We start from the raw sequence: 23,000 nt of genomic DNA on the forward strand, positions 1-23,000 counted from the left end.
GCACATAACATTGTTGATTATTTCCTTTAAAACATATTTTTATATTAATGAACAGAACTAACTAACTAGTTTAAATTGAGTCATTACATTATTGATGTATATATCGACTTTTAATATTTACAAAGTTTATTGTTGTTAAAATCGATGATTAAATACAATTAAGATTTAGATTTTTAATTCTGTATTTTAGAAAATTAATTAACTTTAATGGTGCTATGGCAGTTAAAGCTTCTGCATTATAGAGCCAATGTTTTCCTTTAAAGGGGCGAGCCTCAATGAGAGGCTCTTGAAATGTGAAGTGCTCACACCATTTCTCCTTTAATTTCTGCGTCTCTACCATTACGTAATAAATACGTAAGAATGATGTAACCATGACGTAATTCAAGGCTCAATTCATAAAGAGCATTTACCATTGGTCGTCCACAGGGATAGAATCATCAATAACATTTGACCCTGAGGCGTCGTTATCCTCAACCGCTGGGGGTCCGGCCATAAGGTCATCGGTATCTTTAACCGACGAAATATGAACAGGTAAGGGGTCTGGCATTGGGAAAGGTAAAAATCCTTTATGCTTAGGTTCCTCTATTGATTTTTCAAGAGTCTTTTCTTTAAGAGTGTGTTTAAGTGTTTCTATTGTTTTGGTGACTTGTAACACGACATCATTGGTTGGCTGAAGTCGATCACGTGATATTGAGTTAGTATCGTTTTGGACGGGGGTTGATTGTGTAGGCAGTAGAGTCGAATTGTTTGCTAACGTTTTGTTGTTGTTGGCTTGATGAATGACGGGCGAGGTTAAGTTAACGTGCTCAGCTGGTGGTGGTATCGCAATAAGTTCTTTACGAGCTAAAAGAAAAATTATTTATGATAATTTTATTTCTACTCTTCAAAAGAGAGAACAATAGACAATATCGGCTTCACTGGAAAACTCAGATTTGACCCCCTAGAATTCCCCAAGATGCTTTGTGCGGAAAAAATCTCACCCTGAACTTTTTTTAAGCCGATATCGTCTATTCTAACTAGTTATAATCTCAATCTATCTCAATCTATCTTATGTGAAGAATGATCGTTAAAGATTATGTGATAAAACCTCGATTTTTTGCCGGTTTGGTGGTGTAATCAAAAAGGTGTATAGGATTTAAAGCCTTTCCTACATTCAGCTCGTCATCTGACATAACAAGATCATTTCAGGGATTCACTTCTTATAGTATTGGAAAGGTCGAAGATTCGGCTAGAAGCTCAGAGTAGAATCTTGCATGCTGAGAATTCCGAAAACAACAAATAAATCGTCATGGCAAATCTCAGGGAAGAAAAATATTACGATACCAACCTATACACTGATCTTCTTCGAAAACATAGCCTGTCCGACAAGAACAATGTCCGGTGGTTGGCAGACAATACGCGTGCATCGGACACCTTCCACATGGTGGAAGTGGTGTGTCTGGAAAAGAAAGAAAGAGAAAAATTTCAATGAACAATTTCATAGATGGCTAGTCATGAGACGTTAAGGTAGCGAAAATGCTCAGAGCAGCGAAAACTTCGATCCTTCTCTTAGTTGCTGAGCATCAAGCAGAGAGATATCAAGTATCACTTTTAAGTCTTATACAAAAATGGTGTTTGAATGTTCTCTGCTTAATGCTAAGTAGAAAAACATTTTTAGTTTATTCAGCACAATAAAAAATAGGGAACGCCGTCCTGATATGAAATATGATTTGAAATGAGAACACTCACGTAAGAATGAAACCTTTGAGTTTCGTACGCAAAAAAAAAAAATTCATTAAGTTTGTTAATTCCTGACTCCCGGTCATACTTGTCTTGCTTGGGGAGATCTCATTCTTTATGGACCATTCTTGAACTTTTAGATCCTCAGGTCCTAAGGTCCCAAGGCTTAAGTCTAGCGTTAAAACCCTACCCTTCCAACCTAAGTTAAAGCGTTTCTAAGTTGTTTGTGGGTATAAGATTTTGTGGGAATTTCTTTTTTCCTCAAATATCACGACCTCGATTGTTTAGAAAGAAATTGATGAAGTTCCATAACTACTTACCATCTTTCATACACTCGTACCCATTTCCTATATAACCAGGTTTGCAACGACAATGGCCCAACACGCAATGCGCATGTTCCGTATCACAGTCTTGACAACGGTCCACTTGAAATCGAAAGAAAAAAGTTTTTGAAATCTACAATCTGCGTCAAAATACATTGAGAATTATGAAGTTCAGGCGAGAAAGTCGCTTATGCTATTTGTTGAATGTAATCGAATATTTCAATTTGGGAGGAGTTTGTAGACTTCCAGACATATTTCTGAGCCTTATTGAACTTTTGGATTTTATGACCTTTCTTGCACATCAAACCTGTCAAGGAATTTCATACCTATTTGGATTTTTAAGGGTACCCCTTTAACGGAAGATGACCTCCTAAACATCGCGGATTGAATTCTATCTTTTTGGATTACCCAATAGACGTTAAATTAAAACATCATACACACCTTGACAATTGGAACCAGTGAACCGAGGTGTACATATACAATCGTATCCATTGTAAAGAGTTTTACAAATTCCTTCGTTTTGGCACGGATTTGGCGTACAATGAGTGTTCGGTGCTAAAATGGAAAGAGGGAAATAAAAGTATATGAGGATTTATTTTTTTGACAACAAATATTTGCGAAGAATTTATTTTTTTCCCCGTGGACAACCGGGACAACCGGGTTAAATACAGCAATAAGTTGCCAAGGTTTTTTACCATAATTCTAATTTTAAGAAGACGAACAAGAAAATAATGCGAACTACAAAAACTAAAAGAAGTACGGTGGATTCTCGCTAATTCGAACTTCTACTTTTCGAATCTTTCTATAATTCGAACTAAAATATTGGTCTCCTCAGGCTTAAAATTAGTGTAAAATACTTTCTTTAATTCGAACCTTCTCTTATTCGAAGAAAAATTCTTTGTCCTTTGAAGAATTCAAGAGTCAATTGTATCTATTTAGCCAAGAATTTTCAAACTTACCTAGTGTAGTTGAGAAGGGAACAGCATCACAGACTGGAGGGGTGGTGTTGGGCGGACATTTACATTCGAATTTACCATCGCCCTTCTCTTCACATTTTCCGCCATTCTTACAAGGGTTCTTCGGTTGGCACACTGTTAAGAATAAAAAAGTTCCAAAATTATAATGAATCATAAACAACGTCTGTAGATCCATACTACAATCAGTGCCATAACATATTGGCAATTTTGGCTATTTTACCATTTTTCGAAATTTGAAGTTCGAGCGAGAATGTCAATTTCGAGCCTTCAACTTGGTTACATCAAATATTTCGATCTGGGAGGGATTTATTGGTTTCTAGGCTATATTTCAAGCCCTACCGAACCATTTTTGAGCTTTTGGATCCTCAAGTCTTAAGTCTAGCGTTAATACTTCCAACCTAATTTAGAGCGCTTCCAAATTGTTTGTGGTTATGAAATTTTGTGGGGAATTTCCCTTTTGTGCCAAATATTTTGGCACTGATTGTAGACCCATATCTAAGATAAAAACTATTTTTGCCAAGCTCAGACCCAGTACCCAATTTACTTACTAAACATATTTTCACAGCGTGTGCCATAGGAATATTTGGTACATTTGCACTCAAAACTTCCACCATCATCAAAAAGTAAGCAAGTCCCTCCATTCTTGCATGGGTTTGGTTCGCAAAGGGTTTTTAGAGATTTCACTTCAGTATCTAGAAGAAAAGGTTTTAGTACAAAAAAGCTGTTAAAAATATTTGGCTTAACGAGGCAGGGTTATAGGCTATATTTGCAGGGGTTTGTCTGATAAAGGATTTTTGGAGCAGGTTTCGCTTTCAATACAAAAAACTGTTAAAAATGTTTGGATAACAAGGCTTAATTTTGGTATGGGTTTGGTTGACAAAGCGTCGTAAGAGGAGGTTTTGCTTCAGTGTCTAGAATAAAGTTTTAATACAGAACACTGTTAAAAATGTTTGGATAAACAAGGCATGGGTTTGCCTTTGGCTTTTTCCATTATAAAGAGGAAAGGCAAACTTTAACTTTAGTGCATAACTTTTTAAATTTGGTTCAGTGGTTCTAAAGTTATAAGCTTTTGAAGTCAAAATTCACTTTTGAAAAATGTCAAACTGAAAAATGTGAAACTGAAACTTTTTTGTGTTGATTTGTACACCGAACTAATAATTAGACAAGAAATCACTAATCAGCTGTTTACATACCAAAACTCACACATGCTTGTACCCTTGTTACGAAATTGAATTTTTTGACTCCCAAATCATAACATTGACAATTCCCATCTTCCATACAGTATGAATCGGGTTTGGTCTGTGGATTTGTACTTTTCGGACATCCACAGTCTAAAGGAAAGAAAAATCATTGAGTTAAGGCTACTTATACAGAGGATTCTTCAACATTCCTAAGAAAGAAAGTGAAGCCTTAACATTTGCGCCGCTTCTACGATGACGGATTGACTCTAGTACTTTCTTTGTTTTCGAGCGGCTTGTTTTTCAAAATCCGTCGGTTCACGCGTTTTGGGTGAGAAACAAGCGGCTTCATTTTCCATTCAAGAATTCCCTAAATTTATGTGCTGTTTATAAGACAACTGTTTGATGATTTTATATTTATTATTTCATTTTACCCAATATTTAGCCTTTCCATGTCCTTTCCATGTCTTAATTTTTCTTAATTGTTTGTTATTGTTATAATCCAGTACGTTTTACAGAATTTGTCACGTTAAAGGAGCACCCCTAATCACGCCATCACGCAAAAAATTTTCTCCATCACGCATCACGAAAATCGCTAAAATTTGTCATCACGCAAAAAACTAGCGAAAAATAGCCCAAATCATGCATCACGCCTCAAATGTTTGCCCTATTACGCATCACGCCAAAATCTTGATCACGCCATCACACCAAAAAATATCTCTAATCACGCCATCACGCAAGAAAAAAGTATCACCTATATCAAATCATATCAGAGGGGATGCGTGCAGCCTACAATCACGCCATCACGCAAACCGCTGGGGGGGGGGGCTCTTAAAGGTTTTGTTTTAAATAAGAGTGATGTGATATCGTTTGCTTACTAATCAATTTTTATTCACAAGCTTTTTTACATTGGATTGACACGGATGTGGAGCAAAGTTGGTCAGAAAGAGGAAAAAAAGCATTTTTTTTTTGCTTAAATCAGCATAATATAACAATAGCAAGACTGTCCGCTGATATGAAATATGTGTCTGCCTCAATGATCTAAAGTGAAGGGTCAAGATTAAGTGGAGAAATCCAGGAAAATGAGTGGCTAATCTCCTGTCTTTGAGCAAACAGATATAAGGAAAAAAAAGCTTTTGGACCCGGTGCACTACTCTACGAGTACCACAGGAGGACTCGCTAGAAAAAGTGTCGGCGAATGTCATCAATACACTTCTTTGGAACATTGCTCTTACCGAATTAGCTTGGAAACCATCGTGATTCTCAAAATATAGATGTGTCAGAAGCCAAAAATAGCTTAAGATCTCAGTCACTTGCAAGGTGGGGGTATATTCTTCATATTGCCTGAACTATCACCCTCTACCACGCGGTCACAAAACTTACTCCTTACCTTTGCAGACAGGGCCGTCCCAACGGCCTTTGCATTTACATTTTGCTTCATCGCCTTCTTTCGTACAAACACCTCCATGTTGACATGGGTTCGGTATACAAGGATCACTCACTGAAAAATGAAAAAAAGTATTAGTTCAAAACACTGTAAAACACGGATGGACTATCGAGATATTTTCGTACAACACTTCCATGTTGACATGGATTCGTTATACCAAGATCACTCACTGAAAAAATTTGAAAAAAGTTTTGGTTCAAAACACTGTAAAACACAGATGGACTATCGAGACAATTTCGTACAAAAACTTCCATGTTGACATAGGTTTGGTATGAAACGGTCGCTTATTGAAACTATGGAAAAAAGTTTTGGTTCAAAACACTGTAAAATATTTATGGGATATCGAGATTATTTATAAGAAGACAGTAACTAAGTTTCTTTTGTGATAGAAACCTACCCAGCTCACCAAACCGTATATCGAATTCAAAAAGTTTTTATACAAAACTAAGCTGAAAAGGTGAGCTCAAACAACGGAATTGCAAAGATGTGACTATACAAAATACTGTTATCAATGTTTGGATAATCGAGACTTACCGTTACAAGTGTCACCGAAATATCCTTTCAAACAATGACATTTGAATGTTCCATCTTTGAAAGCTTCGCAGCGACCATTTTTACAGGGGTCTGGGTTACAGGCATCCATCGCTGAAAAATAAACAAGACTCAAAATAATATTTCAAACTTACGAAAAAAATTTTTGCTGCACTTCCTATCAACTTGGATGCTATTTTACATACTGGTTATATACTTCTTTATTTTTGTGTCGCGAATACACGTTTTTTAAATAAGAACATCCAAAATTTTTCAAGCCTTTGGATGTTCTTTACCTTTCGAGTTTTAAGCCTAAAAATGTGGCTGTTTTAAAGCCTTAAAATGCTCTTAACTTGTTATTAACATTTTGGCCAGCGAAGCCTTATGTTCTTATTTAGTACCGTGAAAAGCACAGGACGAAATCATATATCGACGCTGTGCCGACGAACCGAGATTCTATTCAGCGCGCAATCAACGAAGACAAAAGTAACCATGACGACCATCCAAGATCTTGGATGAAGTTCAAAATTGATATTTCTATTCCCGTCGTTGAAAACACAACTAAAAAATATCATCAATGCTTTTTAAAAAGAGTCAGTGATAGAGATCATAACATAAATACTGTCTATTATTTCGATTCAATTAAAGTGACATTTTCATAATCAATAGTTTAGTAATTACTGTTATACATTTGGGGATCATGTAAAAGATTTCTTTCGAAAGAAACCCACTTCAATTACACTTGGAGGTTTCTGGAGAATTCGTAAATAGTAAACTGCATACTGATACAGTCTGCTAGACATTAATAAGGTAATATTTGCTCTTCATCTTTGATTCCTTCTACAGTGATTAGATTGATACATGCGTGATAAAATTTATATTATTGGTCTTCAGAGGTTAATATATTCTTTGAAAACTTAACCTCTGATACTCAGGGTAATGATGTTTAAATTGCATGGAATAGTTATAAACGTGTTTACTTCTTTATGTTGGTTAAAACTGAAATCGCGAATAAAAGGAAAGTATGATAATTTTCGTCGACGAAAAATTTCGTCACAAAAGCAAATTTTCAACACTATTTACCGACAAATTTTCTACGTCCAATGCTATGATTTCAAAAAAGAAAATTTACCAAGCATCAACTTTCAGCAAAAACCTTTAGCAAAAAGTTGAAAGTCATTGTTGATGAAGTACCCTCCCTTTTGGGGAATGTGTCATACTCCTACGAAATGAAAAATCAAAAACTCGGATAAGGTCTATTACTCCTTTTTCAAGTAGGAGTCTCAAGTGAGTTACGGCATGTCCAAGGTAAAAGTGAACCAGTTCCACTCACTTTCAAATGTCAAACATAGCTGGAAAGAAGCGCCATATGATGTAGATCAACGTGATTGGTGTTAGAACTGTTAATGATATCAATATGAAATTTTGACAGAACAAATATATCATAATTCTCTATAGAAGTAAAACTTTCAAAATCTCCTGAAAAATGATGACGTCAGCATTTTTAAGCCATTTTCGATTTTTGGCTATAAAAAATGACGTCATCATTTTTTTCAAAAGATTTTTAACTCAGAAATTTTCTTACATCAATATCTATTTGTGGTCAAAATTTGACGTTTATATGACTTTTAGTTCACGAGATATTCAAATTTTTAGTTTTATGACGTAATGTTATGTAATGTTTATGACGTCATAATACAGGTTTTTGGGCTATAACTTCTTATAGCCTCAAGTTAAATTTTTCTAACACCTATCACGTTGATCTACATCACAAGGTGCTTCTTTCCAGCTATGTTTGACATTTTGAAAGTGAGTGGAACTGGTTCACTTTTGCTTTGGACATGCCGTAACTCACTTGGTAGCGCTGTCCAAACACCGCTGGTTCCGTGAGCACAAGACACATATACCATTATGCGTAGTGGTGAAACTCAGACCATGTTCAGACTTTACGGTTCCGTATCGTTCCGAAACGAAACGGTTCCGAAACAAGTTTGAACGTCAAAATTGGAAACGTCAAAAAAGAAGACGTTACAAAGCAAAATGGATCGAAACGATTGCACTCCACTTTTTTCATCGGAACGGAACTGCTCGGTTTTCTTGCTCCGAAACGTTCCGAAACCATCATGAACACTCTCGATCCAAAACGGAAACAATACCGGAGCAACACGAAACCGTAACGTCTGAACACGGTCTCATATTTGATGAATATAAATACCTTCGCAGAGAGGTCCTTTAAAAGGAGGTTTGCACCGACATTCGAATTTCCCATCTCCAATGACGACACACCCTCCATCATTTTTGCAGGGGTTGGGCAAGCAAGGATCTGTTGCATTTTCTGGAAAGAAAAACAAGAACATTTATTATACGAAACCCAAACATCAATCCAAACATAATTTTGGCGAATGACAATGTAAAATGGTTCTATTTTTGTTGTCTTATAAATAAGCGTTTTGGATGAAATTTAGTGGGTACATTCACCACAGTTAGTTAACGCTCTCTAATTCGACGTTCTACTATTCGATAGGATCCCTTATTCGATGAAATTTAAAATCCCCGTCAACAAGAAACTTAATACGTCATAAACGACGCTCCCTTATTCGATGAAAATCCAATTCCCCTTGAAGATCGAATTAGAGAGCGTCAACTGTAGTTTTCGTAAAAAATAATTTTCGGTTTTAAGGTAGATTGTAGCATTAAGGGTGGAAACAATATGAAATGAAATTGGAGAATTGTCTAAGACTATATTTGATATAGTTGTGTTACAAAAATGATGCAAATCAACCTCACAAACACGGCAAGCTGGTAAATATACACATTTGAAATATTTTAATAGAGAGGACATGTAAGTGGACTTGGTAATAGTTTTTGGGAAATAACGGGCCGTACATGCGTCATGGCCGTTCTCAAAAAGTATTGCTTGACAAAAAAAGCTGCCCCTGGTTTGAGTTGAAATGCAACCTTTATAACACAAGTTGATAGCCAGTGATGTGTGGACTGAAACCAGCGGTCAAGAAAAAGTACTATATCAAATATAATGAGAGCAATGATTGACCAATCACGGGAGATAAAATTAGTCACGTGACTAATGATTAACCAATCAGTGAAGATAACACAAACCTGCACACCACATTCCATCACCTACATAACCTTCATCGCAGACGCATTGTTTCTCTTTGTTGCAATGAGCATTCAGTGAACAATGGTTACATATATTGTCTATTGAGAAAGAGAATATTTTGGATAGGTACATGTAGCACTTTAATACACATTGTCGACCGTAGTCGCGTGGTCAAGCGAGTGCCTTTTAATTATCTAATTATCCCCCTAAACTCGATCCAATCCTCCTTTGACACCTTTTTCTATTGTCTATAGGTGTGAAAAAAAGGACTTGGACGGTTTTAGTGGGATAAAGCGGACAAAAAAATGCCCGCACAGTAATTGACGGGTATGGTCGAAAAGGTGTATTAACCTACGAAGCTACAGAATACGGGAGTTACACTCTATACAGAGCAGTGTAGCGTGAGATTTTAAAATTCATACTGCGCTACGTTACACTCTGGTACAGAGTATTTGATTGAATATAAGCTTACCAATAATGATAATAAGGCTTACCATGACATCCGGGTCCCATGAAAGGCGGTTTACAAATACAAAAATATTGCATCGGTTTCAATCGGACTTTAAATCCCGATTCGGAATCAATACAATATCCGTTTGGTCCACAGGGTTTGAGAGCGCATGGTGATACAACTGTAGAAAAAGAAAAAAATGCGAAAATGTATACACAAAAACGCAAGGATTCTCCCTTAGACTAGACATATTTTTGGTAAAGTAGTATTTAGATGATCCTATCATCTACACAGGGTCACTAAGAACGGGAAAGGTTTAAGAGGCGGGATGAATTTTGAAAACAATGGGCGGAGTAAGCAGTGGCGGAGGTGTTTACAGTGTATCGTCCATTTGTTTCAACCTCTACCGCCACTATTTTTCCCCAAACCATCGCTGACTCTACTGCGCATATACTTCTCCCGCATTTACTATCCCTCTAACGGAAGAAGCATCGTCTAGGTATTATTCTTATCGGAATATAAATTTATACACAAAGCCAGTCAAACCAAGGTCATTTTACATTATTTGCGGTACAAAATTTATTTTTGGGCCAAAAGAATACAAGTCAAAGTTGCAAAAAAGTTAGATTGTTTTTCGTCAGTTATTTGTGATGGAGTGTGGTCCGCTTGATATCAGGCAAATTTGTAAGTACTAGGGCAGGTAAAGGAAACCCCCTATTTTAAAAACTCCGATTAAACAGATTTGGCTATTCCAGAAATTGTCTGTACCCCCTATGTTGAGGAGGTGTGACGTCCAGGGTGATCTGGAAAATGAAAATCTGGTCTGGTTTTTGAATGATAAAATCCAGGGTGGTCAGTAAAATCGGGTTGAAAATTCAGGGAGGTCACTATAACAAGGTCGAAAATCCAGGGTTGTCCAAAGAAAGAGGTCCTGAAAAATTGGGAAAAAAATCCAGGGGGTCACCTTTTTAAAAAAGAATCTCCTCAACATAGGGGGCACAAATTTTTTCTAGAATAGCCCATAGAATAGCTCTGATTCTTACTTTCACAAGTCTGGCCTTTCGTCCATTTGGTGCAAATACAAGTAGCGTTGCTCCCTTCTTCTGAACAAGTCGCTCCGTTCATACATGGGTTGGGTGAGCACGGTCTCTCTAAAATAAAATTTTGAGAATTTAAAAACGTGAGTTTCATAGTGAATGAGTAGGCTCTCCGAAACAAAGTCGTGAGGATTTTTAAACATCATTAAATATTATTTTAGAGGTAGGTTTTTGGGTAGAAAATAAAAAAAAAATTGCTTTTTGAAAACATTCAATTATTGCAAAGTCAGCTTGAATAAATTGAAAAAGACAAAATATATCAAAAACTTTTGTTTTTTATAACAGAAGAACGTCTCAATACACAAAATTTTCAAAAAGTGAGGGGAATTTAGACCAAATTAGAACCCTTACATCAAAAAGTGATGAAAAAAGATGGTCTAATAGCAAAAAAAACTAGATAGAGATAAATAAATATCCAATGGGAAAAAACAAAAATGTGGACTATGACTAAAATACGATACAAAGGGATGGAAAATTATAGCTAACCTTCACAAGTTTTTCCAATGAAACCACGTGGACACATGCATTGAAAATCCTCATCATCATCCGTCTCACGGCAAATTCCGCCATTATGGCAAGGTCGACGATTACAAATAGCTGGGTCTACGTGGCGAAGAAAATACAGATAGAGTATACAGTTGACTCTCGACCAATCTACTTTTTTTTTTTTTTTTTTTTTTCATATCATGCTATATATATTTAGCATAATTTATTTTTACATAGTATTATCTTATAGCATATACGTATGAATGCGACGAATGTCAAAGACCTGATAATGAGACCTGTAAAAAAAAAGGTGACAAACAAGAAAAATCAAAACAAAACCTGAAAAGACCTGTACGATAAACTGAAAAGTAACCTAAAAGCCAATCTACTTTTTGCGCATAAAATGCTGAGCTCTCTACCAACGTGGAACAAACTCTACTCAAAGCCAGAAATTCATACGTATAAAGGCCGGTCTCCACTTGCGCGCGCTGCGATCGCAATTTTTCGAGCAAAACTTCCACGCTATTGGTCAAAAGAAAAATGAAGCAACTCCATTGGCGCGATCTGACGTAACGGTTGAAAAAAGTTGAAATGTGTTCAACTTTTTTTTTGAGCGCGCGCTACATTTTTATGACGTAATCTTTTTTCCAAGCAAAAAGAATTGAAGACAAAAAGTGCGATTGCAGCGCGCGCAAATGGAGACCGGCCTTAAGGGTTGACTACACCCGAACAACTAGTTGAAAGAACTCCTATCTTACCGACTCGGTAAAAAATAATGTCCAGTTGGGATAAAATGAAAAATTGCACATTTTGATTTGTATAAAGTTTTAAATGCCAGTAGAAATTTTTTTAATTTTTTTAAAGCCTTTCAAAGTAGTGATTGATAATTTGAAGGGTGAAAGCCTGAAAACTCCGTGCGCCCCGACAATTGTTCATGCGGGACATCCCACGCCATATCTTTCACGGCCCGTTCCCCGGCAACCGGTGACGGTGAGGTGATGAAATTTTAAACCCTTTCTCCTCTCGATATGCCTGACGTCTCCAGAAAATTTCAAGTCGTGAGAACTCCCCAGTCCGGCTTGCGGTTAAGGAGTCCCAGCAAATCAGATACAAGAAAGGTTTGACTTGGGAAAAAAATAGACAATCATACAAAATGAAAACAAATACTTACATTGACACAGTGGGCCTTTGAATTGGATGGGACATTCACATGTAAAGTTACCACTATTGAGAAGGCGATCAACGACGGTCTGATGGCAAACTCCACCATTTTTACAAGGTGAAGGTAAACAAGAATCAATATCTAAAGAAATATGAATAAAAGATAAACCATTTACACTGAAGTTTTGGTTTCAAAATTCTTCAATCACAGAGTGATTGGACTCGAACCTCTATGACTCAAATATTCCCTTAGCTCGAATAAGTGTTATGGTTCCTTATAAACCTTTCTTCATAACTCGCAATTACTTTAACTAATCAAACAAAACGGTCACTTTATCAGCGAAACCTTGCAGAGCCTTTTAAAGGTCAGCTTACTTCGTCTATCGATTTCATCAGTATTTTACATTTTCAGTGGCAATGTTTATTTGGAGCGAACCTTTGGATTGTTAACGGTAAGTACATGTTAACTGCTCCAGAAATAATTAATAGTAAGTTAAATAAAATCTTACACTGACATCTATCACCATTATAACCAGGTTTACAAACACATTCCGTCTTCCCTTCACCATTATGTGTACAAGTACCACCGTTCTTACAAACATGTTCGAAACATGGATTGACCTCTATGAAGTAATAAGCAATAAAATGTTTATGTATAGACAGAACGAAGTACAAGTACCACCGTTCTTACAAACATGTTCGAAACATGGATTGACCTCTATGAAGTAATAAGCAATAAAGAAAGTTTATGTACAGACAGAACGAAGTACAAGTACCACCGTTCTTACAAACATGCTCGAAACATGGATTGACCTCTATGAAGTCATAAGCAATAAAGAAAGTTTATGTACAGACAGAACTAAGTACAAGTACCACCGTTCTTACAAACATGCTCGAAACATGGATTGACCTCTATGAAGTAATAAGCAATAAAGAAAGTTTATGTACAGACAGTACGAAGTACAAGTACCACCGTTCTTACAAACATGTTCGAAACATGGATTGACCTCTATGAAGTAATAAGCAATAAAGAAAGTTTATGTACAGACAGAACGAAGTACAAGTACCACCGTTCTTACAAACATGCTCGAAACATGGATTAACCTCTATGAAGTAATAGGCAATAAAGAAAGTTTATGTACAGACAGAACGAAGTACAAGTGCCACCGTTCTTACAAACATGCTCGAAACATGGATTGACCTCTATGAAGTAATAAGCAATAAAGAAAGTTCATGTACAGACAGAACGAAGTACAAGTACCACCGTTCTTACAAACATGCTCGAAACACGGATTGACCTCTATGAAGTAATAAGCAATAAAGAAAGTACAGACAGAAAGAAGTACAAGTGCCACCGTTCTTACAAACATGCTCGAAACACGGATTGACCTCTATGAAGTAATAAGCAATAAAAAGTTTATGTACAGACAGAACGAAGTACAAGTACCACCGTTCTTACAAACATGCTCGAAACATGGATTGACGTAATAAAGTAATTAAAGTAATAAGCAATAAAAAGAGTTTATATACAGACAGAACGAAGTACAAGTGCCACCGTTCTTACAAACATGCTCGAAACACGGATTGACCTCTATAAAGTAATAAGCAATAAAAAGAGTTTATATACAAACAGAACGAAGTACAAGTGCCACCGTTCTTACAAACATGCTCGAAACACGGATTGACCTCTATGAAGTAATAAGCAATAAAAAGTTTATGTACAGACAGAACGAAGTACAAGTACCACCGTTCTTACAAACATGCTCGAAACACGGATTGACCTCTATAAAGTAATAAGCAATAAAAAGAGTTTATATACAAACAGAACGAAGTACAAGTGCCACCGTTCTTACAAACATGCTCGAAACATGGATTGACCTCTATGAAGTAATAAGCAATAAAAAGTTTATATATTCATGATATGCACCAATGGAGAGTCTTCCGAGAATTTCTGAAATTTTCCACCCAATAATTATGTCACTTAAAGAATAGAAAAAGTGACGTATTGGGTGGAAAATTTTAAAAATTCCCGGAAGACTCTCCAGTGGTGCATATCATGAATACAAATAGAACGAAAGGACGACTACTGTTTCTAAGCTCAAATTAGCTTTTTATTCACCACGTTTGAACCAAAGTTTGGTTTGGTTATATAAAATGGCTGACAAAATTATCATTTCTAAGCCAATCAAAATACGAGAACTGAAAACTGTGCTAGATGTGTCTCCAGGCGACTAAACCCATCGCTGAAGCCATCACCATCATTAAACCAGAAAGGTTGTATCAAGCAAATGAGATTTTGTCTCCGGGTTTTCAGGCTACGATCGAAGACAATCAAATCCAATCGAAAATTAGACTTACTCTCACACAGTTTTCCATAGAATTGTTTCAAACATGTACATTGTATTCTAGGCGCCACATCAATAGGATAACATTTTCCACGGTTTTTACACGGCTTCAGGGAACAGTAATCAAAATCTGAAAAATAAAGAAATCCACAAGACAAAGGATAGAAAAATTTTCCCTTTGAGGAGAAACTTTGATATATAGACAAAAAAGCTGGACGAATCCGGGGGGGGGGGGGGGCTAGAAAGCAAAAACACTTTATTCTATAATTTCAACGTTTTGAAAATTGGAAGAGTTTAAATTTTGGCATTAAAATGAGACAAGATGATCAACAAACGACTGGCTAAAAGAAACTTGTTCGGGTTAATTTGTATCAGCTAACCATGTTCACGCGTTCAAAACAAAAATAAGCCATTCCATTGGTTACATTCAAGTTTTGCATCACTTATACAACCAATAGAATGGCTTCATTTTGTTTTGGACGAAACGGAAACGTTACCTGCGAACATGGTTGGTTCAAAATGGTAAAGAAACCCTCTTATAACGTTTAGTAAATGCCTTCCACGAAGAATAACTTTTATTCCTACCTTCACAGTAAGGTCCATAGAAACCATTTTTACAAACACAACCAACTTCACCGTTACCAAGGGGAACAATCAAACCACCGTTTAAACAAGGCTTCGTTCGCGAGACTGAAAAATAAGGAAACAGCCTAACAAATATTGATATTTTCTTGCTAAATTTCCTCTAGTGGGAACTGACAAAAGTGCAGTAGAAATTGATTTTGGTATAAGCCGTAACAAAAACAAAACAAAAACAAAACCGACTAAACATTGTTGTGGCATGGAATTCGATACTCTCTAAGTGCCTAATTAACAGGGCAGGAATGGAAAAATCTCCAAACTTGAACAAACGGATACTTAACTGATTTATTCAGAAAAATTAACAAAAAAGAGGGGGCTTTTATAAGGCACCACAAGAGTAGTTTAGTAAAAATCTAGATAATAGAACAAAGGACTAGGCAAGAATTAGGTCTTCGGCTACTGGAAAACCGCGAAATAAAGTTTTTAAGATCTGAGTTGATAAAGTATGTTCTCTTCCTTTCGTTCCGCTGCGCAACGGCGGAACTTTTGTCTAAGGTGGAACTTTTTCCTCAACTACTTTTTGTAAATTTCATGTTACAGTATCTAATTCTATAGACTTCCAAACTTTTTATCGGTCACTTACAAATATTTAAAGTAAAGCAAACAGAAACCAGAAATATTAAAAACATTTTTTACCATAATGGTTTACTGAGACGTGCGAAGGATTCTGGTTGTAAAAATGTTCATAATGGTGCACCAAATGACCGCCACTATACTTGGTCACGTGGTAGGTTGTAGGGTTGGTCATTGGCTGATGTTGGTTGAAGTAGATCACGTGGTTAGGTGGGTGGTGTATAAAATAATCACGGTTGAGAGTCATCAAATCCATGTCGGTCAATTTAGAGTTCAGATTGGTTGTTGCACCGATATCCATACCTAAAGAGGAAGAAAATGAATTGGTTAATATTTTTCCAAACTATAGTATTTAAGTAAAAAAAAGTATGTCTGCGACTGCAGTTGGACGCGTGCCGAAGGCTCCTCTTTCGATAGCTATCTACCCAAAGGTAAGGGAGGGCGCCACTCTTTCTTATTAGATTACTCCAATTACTCTTGATCCTTCTCTTAATTGCTGAGCATCAATCAGAGAAGCATCAAGTACCATTTTGGGAATCTTTGGTATGACCCGGCTGGGGTTGAACCCACAACCTTGCGAACCGTAGCCGGATGCTCTACCACTGCACTACGGTCGCTTAATAAATAAGATTCATATAGTACCTAATTGATAAGTGTTTTTGTGCGGATGTATCTTATAACCCTGTTGTCTGTTATCCTGGCACCTAAAAGTGGGTACAATTTAGCTGAAAATCGACCCTGATTGTGTTATTTACCAAACATTTTCAGACAAACGCAGTGCTAAATCTAATGAATTTTCCCTCGAATTTTACCTGAAATTTTAAGATTTTCTCAAATTTTCGACCACTAAAGTGTAAAATTACGGCTCTCTCTTATACTACAGTGCATAGTATACTCTTTAGTGCTCAATAATTGTGGAAAAGCCCTCTGTAATTTTAAAATAACCTGTGATATTTTTCAACCAAAGTTCGATATTCTGTCTTGATTTTTCACTCAGACGAGTCGCATTCTGCATCAACTGATTTATCAACTTTTGGCGCGCCTTTGAAGCAGCAATAGCCATAGCGTGCAATTTCCTCAAATTCTCTTGTTCTTGTAGTTTTCCTTTTTCCGCTAGTAAATTTTGTTGAATTTGTAGGGCTTGGATATTTTCAGCATCATCTTTATCGACGCTATCATCTTGTAGCGGTTTATCAGGTAGCTTTGGAGCCTGCTGCTGTTTATCATCTTGCTGGTTCGTATTTTGTAGCTTTGCAACTAGTTTTTGTTTCTCTTTTTCCGCTCTTTCTTTATCACTTTTAGCTTTCTCGTCTAGCGCTGCAGCCAGTTTCTTTTTCGCATCATCATTGAAGAGTTTTTGATTTCCTATCTTCAGTTTCTCTTTGAGTTTTTCTTCTTGGAAAACTTTTAATAGCTTAGCTTTCAGATTCTCTTCCTTTTCTCTCTCCTCTTTCGATTTTTCGTCATCTTCGACTTCTTCTGCTGGGATAAAGAAAAATAAATCAAATATTATCTAAAGAAAGCAAGAAAAATCTCCATCGGAACAAGACACAAGTACAGTGGAGACTCTCTGACTCGAACCTCGAACAAGTTTTCCCGTCCCTTCAGTTAGCAATTCCTTATAAACCTTTACTCAAAAATTTCTTATCTTGAACAAATGCGTGCGTGTTTGAGTTATGGAGACTCTACTGCAATATCTTTCTACAACAATCTAAATATCAATTCAACCATTTTTTGGCAAACACTTTCACAAAATACAATACAATACAGAACAAAAGAAGAAGACACAAATAAAACAAGACAACCAATAAAGATACCAAAAATTGGATCGGCAAGCTGAAGACAGAGTCTAGAGTCAGGTGTGGCATTGAAAAAACACCCCCTGCTATACTCGAGCCGACCCCTAGGCCCACTGGCATCTTTCATAAGATTTCGAGATAAATATTAAATGTTATCAAAAAAATCTTGTCCGACTTTTTCGTCACTTTTTCAGCGACAAAGTGAAACCAAGAAAGGGTCAAATAAAGAAAAGAAGAAAAATTATTCACTTACCACCGCCCTCACCGTCATCTGCTAAAACTTGAACTGAAAAGAGAACAAAATATATACATAAGATATGCAGGCGCACACTTACCCTGGAAAGCTATCCGTCATTGTCCGGAACGATAGCGAGTTAATGTATTTGCATTTTTGATGACGAGTTCTTACCCGTAAAATCGGGTCCACGGCCAGCCGGCTCGGCTATCTATGAACTAAATGGAACATTGGTAGGAGCAGGAATTCGAACCCGGAATCCCCAATTTGAGACGTTGACGCTTTTGGCCACGCGGCTATTATATAATAACTACACTCAAACGACTAAAGAGGGTTATATAAAGCTCAGTAGCATACTCACGTCGAACCTTCTTCTTTTTCTTCTTCAATTTTTTGGAGAAAAGTCCTTTCAACCAATTAAATACATCACCGAACGACACAATTGACTTCGACCCTGAAAAATTGATATGAATTATGTAAAAAAACTCAAAACAAAGGCTAATCTTCAGTTGACCGTCGACCTTGGTAGTTTTTCATGCACAGTTTGAATTAAAGGTTTTATTTTTACATAAGTGTTCCCATTTCATATCAGACACATATTTCATATCAGAACAGTGTCTGTCTATTGTTCTATTGTGCTAATATAAACAAAATATGTTTTTATTTTCCACTTTCTGACCGATCTTGCTCCTCAAATGTGTCAATCCAATGTGAAAAAGCATGTAAATCAAAATTGACGAGTAAGCAAATGATATCACTATTATTTAAAATCAAAACCTTTAATATAAAATAAATTTTTCAAGCGAAGTGATTGGCTGAAGTCAAACAACTGCTCACCAAAATCTACCGACAATCAAAACAATTTCTTCTACTGTACCTGCGTTTTCGTCTCCAGTTTCAGTTTTCTCCATTCCTGCATTTTCCTCCTCCGTCTGCTGAACATTTCCATTCTCAACTGAAGGTGTCTGGAGGGCGTTAACACCCTGGTCAACAGACTGTATAAGGGCGTTAGCCGCCTGTCCTTCAGAGCCAGTTAGGGCGTTCGACACTGGATCTTCACTGACTGTCTCAGTGCTTTCGCTCTCTGAGGGTGTTTGGGCGTTCTCATTTTCAGTGTCATCTTCTAGTGGCGGAAGGGCGTTCCCATTATTAATAAACGTATTCTCATCGTTAAAAATCTCGTTATTAGCTATCAGTCTTTGTTCCGAATCTTCCGTTGGAATAGACCGGTAGTTTAATCCAGTCGCGTCATAACCGATCGGTTCCGCTACATTATTCCCTTCCATTGGATTAAATTCCGCATTTCCGTCCGGTTGAAGATCTTGATCTTCGACACCATCTGAAAGATCTTCTGAATCTTTTGTTGCATTCATCAATTGTTTTAGTTTATTTTTCCGTAACTCGAATCTACGATCATGGCCCGCTTGGGTGCCACCTTTCTTGAGAACTGTATCTCTCCGACCGGCTTCTGTATTTCTGTGTTTCTGAAGTCTTGTATGCGAGTTAGCATTCGTGGGCGAGAATATACCGACAATATATAGCACAATCAAGATATTTGACAATGTCCGTAAGTTTACCATTTTGGAAGCTTATAGTATGATGGTGTGTTCCGCCTTCGTTGAAATAAGAATGAATCTTCAGGTTTTAAAATTTGCAATTCTTTCCATTATTTCGGAAATCTGGAGATGAAAAAGATAAAGTGCAGCTTGAAGAAAATCTATATAAAGTACAAAGGGAAACTATCTGAGAAATTAGACAGTACAGAAGAAGCAGTCATTTCAAAATGACTGGGAATCGGGACTGTTTGCGCTTTATGAAAAAAAGGTGTCCTTTAAGTTAAATAACAAAAAGCTTGGTACAATAAAATGCACGGAGACATGCCTGACTCATCATGTTTTTAGCAGCGATGAAAATGTCGTGCAGGTAAAAAGAAGGCTTTAGAAGAGCCATTTTTTTGTATTCAAAAATCGGAAAATGCCGAGAGATTAGTTTGGAAATACCTATGCTAGGCGACCATAGTGAGCCTATGACCCCGTATGAGCTAATAGGAGCGCAAAATTCTTAAATTTGGACAATTTCAGGTAATGATTTCAATCATCTTCCATAATATTCGAAACAAACAGTTAACAGAAGAACAAAGACAGGACATGCAAGACAATGAAGCCACGAGAAAATATCTTTATGACACGACAACCACACCTTTTTATCTTTAAGAAACAATCAACTCGAAATGATAGAACCTGAAAACCGAAGAGAAAACCTATCATATCGCATTTTAAATAAATTTATGCAAAAAGGTAACCAAAAAAACTAACGAGATATAAAAAACAAGATAACTTTACTAACAAATTTATCAAAACACTTTCAAGTGAAAAATTAAAAAATCATACACACTTTTTGTTTGATTTTCAGTTTTAAATTCTATTGTTTATGAACAAACGGGGTGGTTAAACAAAGAATGTAATATTTAAAAGGAAATATAGAAGGGATAAAATTAATAGGATTGAAGTTCCGCAATAAGTCCAGAGACTCATTTGAAAATGCCTTGAGTTTGACTGTAATCCCTTTTCTTGCCTGCAAGGGGAACTCTTTTGAATTCTTCTTAACTTTTCCCAAATCAAGTCAATCAAACATAAACTTTAGCCAATTTGTATTAATTCGTTTTTCATTTTCAGTTAGGATTTTTACTTATTTTAGCATTATTTCATAGAAAAATGGAAAAGCGGATTTTGTATTCTGCAAACTCCTTTGCATTCAAAAATGTTGCCATTATCAAAATTTAAAATCCGACGAAAAAATTTACGAAACTTTTTGTTCATTTACGCGCAAACACGTTTGGATTTTCGTTTGCTCATAAAACCGTAATACGCTATAAAAATATGCCGAAAATGTAACTCGGTGGCTCTCGGTACTTCCATTCTCGGTGAAAAATGTAATATTTCTTTTCGATATAGTAATTAACTTATAATTTCATAAATACAAATGCATGAAATTGGGAAGGAAGTTGAAAATGGTAAAAATGGGGACAAATTTATAAGGAGATCAATTTCATTATGAGGAAAACTCAATAAAATAATATCGTTTTCAAAGACGACGAACATTATCATAAAATGGCGTATGGCGTATGGTTGACTTTAATGTCATTATTGTTCATTACCTGCGTGCAGCTCACAGATGGGAAACGCTCCGCTTCTCCGCGTACGCTTGGAGAAGAGAGTCATTTAGAGGAATCATTAGCTGATAGATTGATCCACGAAGAAGCACTGCAGGAGAATAAGCATTTAAATGATGTTTTGGGGCAAGACCATATATTTAACAACGTAAACAACCTGTTAGTAGAGAATAGTAATAATAAAGACAGCGAGAATTTTATCACTAATTATAAAGGAGATTATGGTTTTGATGATAGTGACGATGTCGAAGAAAAGAATTTCCTTGGAAAGAAACCTGTCTCAGGAGAAGAAGATTTCATGGGAAAAAGACCTGTAGTTTCTAAGCATCGCGTTGAGAATTCGATTAAAAAAGACAAGTTGACGAAGCAAAAGGAAACCCCTGAAGACGCTTTAAAATCGATCGGGTTTTCCAGTGACGAAAACGAAGACGAGGCTGTAACCTTGACAACTGATTCTGCTGACGTCAACACTAATAATCAATCGAAACTGAAAGTGAAAGCAGTCGCAGAAGAGACTGGGTCGAAAAAGACTTCTTTGAAAGGATTCGCTCCTTCTAAGAAATCTGAAAAAGGATTAGGTAAGAAGAAGGAGAGAAGTCCCTACGAAGAACTTTATGATGATCAAGAGATGAAGACAGTCAAAGAAACTCTCGTAAGTAGACTAGAAACTAATACACTCTTAGAGTTACCCTAAAAACAAATGAAACCTAATGTCATAACAGATCATCCGTTATGCGTTATACTACGCTCTGCTTTAAAGGGATAAGGCAAATGTGAAGATCTAACCTGATTCTTCAGCCAAAACAATCAAAACCGCATTGCTTTTTTTATTAAAACCAAAGCGAAAGCAACTGGGTACTAATCTTTATGCTTATGATTGGCGCTTGATTTTGGTGACGTTGTTTTGCTTTAGCCAATCACCGCACTCAAAAGCTCATTTACTATTCATCCCAAATCTGGATGAACGAGATCAAAGTGATGCCCAAACCTGGGCAGATTATTTTACGGAGCCATGGCCTTTAGAGTGAATACGTGCCAGCGCGGAACAATCAAAATCCGCTTGGAGATTCATTGAAACCTAGCCTTGTTGAAAACCAATCTCTCATGATATATTATAAGCAGTGTAAATAATAAAGACGGAGCATTAAAGATATCATCTTTTATGAAAAGAAAGGAGTCACGCCTCTATGCTGACAAGGCAAAAAAAAAAAATTTTGTGTTGTGCTCACGCGGCGCTGAAAGGGATTTTCTTTTGTTTAAAAATGATGTGTAAGCAAATGGTTGTAGATACGTTAAAATGATATCCTTTAAAGTAAATGAATACACAGAGGGAAAAATGTCGATTTTTTTAAATCTTCAATCTGAAAATTATTACAATAGAAATGAATGCATGCAGCTTTTTTTACATTCTATCGTGTCATAGCACAATCGTTCACATTCCTTTTTCCCAGAAAACCAGTCTTGGTGAAACCACAAATAAAGATACAAAGTCCACTAAGGACAAGGATATTGGCGACAAACGACAGATTCAAGGAAGCATCGTGGTGCCAGAAGAACATATGCAAAGAGGTATACAACCTGAAACACATGGTGCTAATCTACCAATCATCAACCACGTCAAACAAAGTAAGAATCTTACGATTGCCTCTGACGATATTACTTAGTGCCTATCGGGGGCACTTTTATTTAATGAATATTTTCCTTTGCATATCGCATATCGCATATCGCAGTGAAGTGAACCCCCAA

At 36.5% G+C, this 23,000-nt stretch overlaps 2 protein-coding genes across 3 annotated transcripts in view; one reads left to right on the top strand and one right to left on the bottom strand.

Annotated features, from left to right (window-relative positions):
* LOC136807705 (uncharacterized) overlaps window positions 1-23,000 on the bottom strand; it is a 25,176-nt gene continuing 2,176 nt past the window's right edge. Inside the window, exons 2-24 of one of the 2 annotated variants that reach the window (XM_067064305.1) lie at window positions 18,960-19,761; window positions 18,444-18,536; window positions 18,101-18,133; window positions 16,994-17,527; window positions 16,112-16,351; window positions 15,419-15,523; window positions 14,847-14,963; window positions 12,998-13,111; window positions 12,499-12,630; window positions 11,328-11,444; window positions 10,788-10,895; window positions 9,788-9,925; window positions 9,293-9,391; window positions 8,391-8,510; window positions 6,179-6,289; window positions 5,588-5,698; window positions 4,213-4,350; window positions 3,568-3,711; window positions 3,002-3,133; window positions 2,484-2,597; window positions 2,040-2,144; window positions 1,328-1,438; window positions 1-843 (exon numbers count right to left, since the gene is read on the bottom strand). In XM_067064305.1, the coding sequence (XP_066920406.1) occupies window positions 407-843; window positions 1,328-1,438; window positions 2,040-2,144; window positions 2,484-2,597; window positions 3,002-3,133; window positions 3,568-3,711; window positions 4,213-4,350; window positions 5,588-5,698; window positions 6,179-6,289; window positions 8,391-8,510; window positions 9,293-9,391; window positions 9,788-9,925; window positions 10,788-10,895; window positions 11,328-11,444; window positions 12,499-12,630; window positions 12,998-13,111; window positions 14,847-14,963; window positions 15,419-15,523; window positions 16,112-16,351; window positions 16,994-17,527; window positions 18,101-18,133; window positions 18,444-18,536; window positions 18,960-19,662 (4,056 nt within the window). In that variant the 5' untranslated portion in view covers window positions 19,663-19,761 and the 3' untranslated portion in view covers window positions 1-406. Of the gene's footprint in view, window positions 844-1,327; window positions 1,439-2,039; window positions 2,145-2,483; window positions 2,598-3,001; window positions 3,134-3,567; window positions 3,712-4,212; window positions 4,351-5,587; window positions 5,699-6,178; window positions 6,290-8,390; window positions 8,511-9,292; window positions 9,392-9,787; window positions 9,926-10,787; window positions 10,896-11,327; window positions 11,445-12,498; window positions 12,631-12,997; window positions 13,112-14,846; window positions 14,964-15,418; window positions 15,524-16,111; window positions 16,352-16,993; window positions 17,531-18,100; window positions 18,134-18,443; window positions 18,537-18,959; window positions 19,762-23,000 lie in introns of both variants that reach the window. The other variant, XM_067064304.1, reaches the window with a different exon arrangement.
* The window catches only part of LOC136807701 (uncharacterized), a 27,567-nt gene continuing 25,530 nt past the window's right edge, over window positions 20,964-23,000 (top strand). Inside the window, exons 1-2 of the mRNA XM_067064301.1 lie at window positions 20,964-21,906; window positions 22,706-22,880. Of these exons, the coding sequence (XP_066920402.1) occupies window positions 21,193-21,906; window positions 22,706-22,880 (889 nt within the window). The 5' untranslated portion in view covers window positions 20,964-21,192. The remainder of the gene's footprint in view (window positions 21,907-22,705; window positions 22,881-23,000) is intronic.

The sequence above is a fragment of the Clytia hemisphaerica genome, unplaced genomic scaffold, assembly GCF_902728285.1.
Source record: "Clytia hemisphaerica strain Z4C2 unplaced genomic scaffold, Clytia hemisphaerica genome assembly, whole genome shotgun sequence".
Lineage (NCBI taxonomy): Eukaryota > Metazoa > Cnidaria > Hydrozoa > Leptothecata > Clytiidae > Clytia > Clytia hemisphaerica.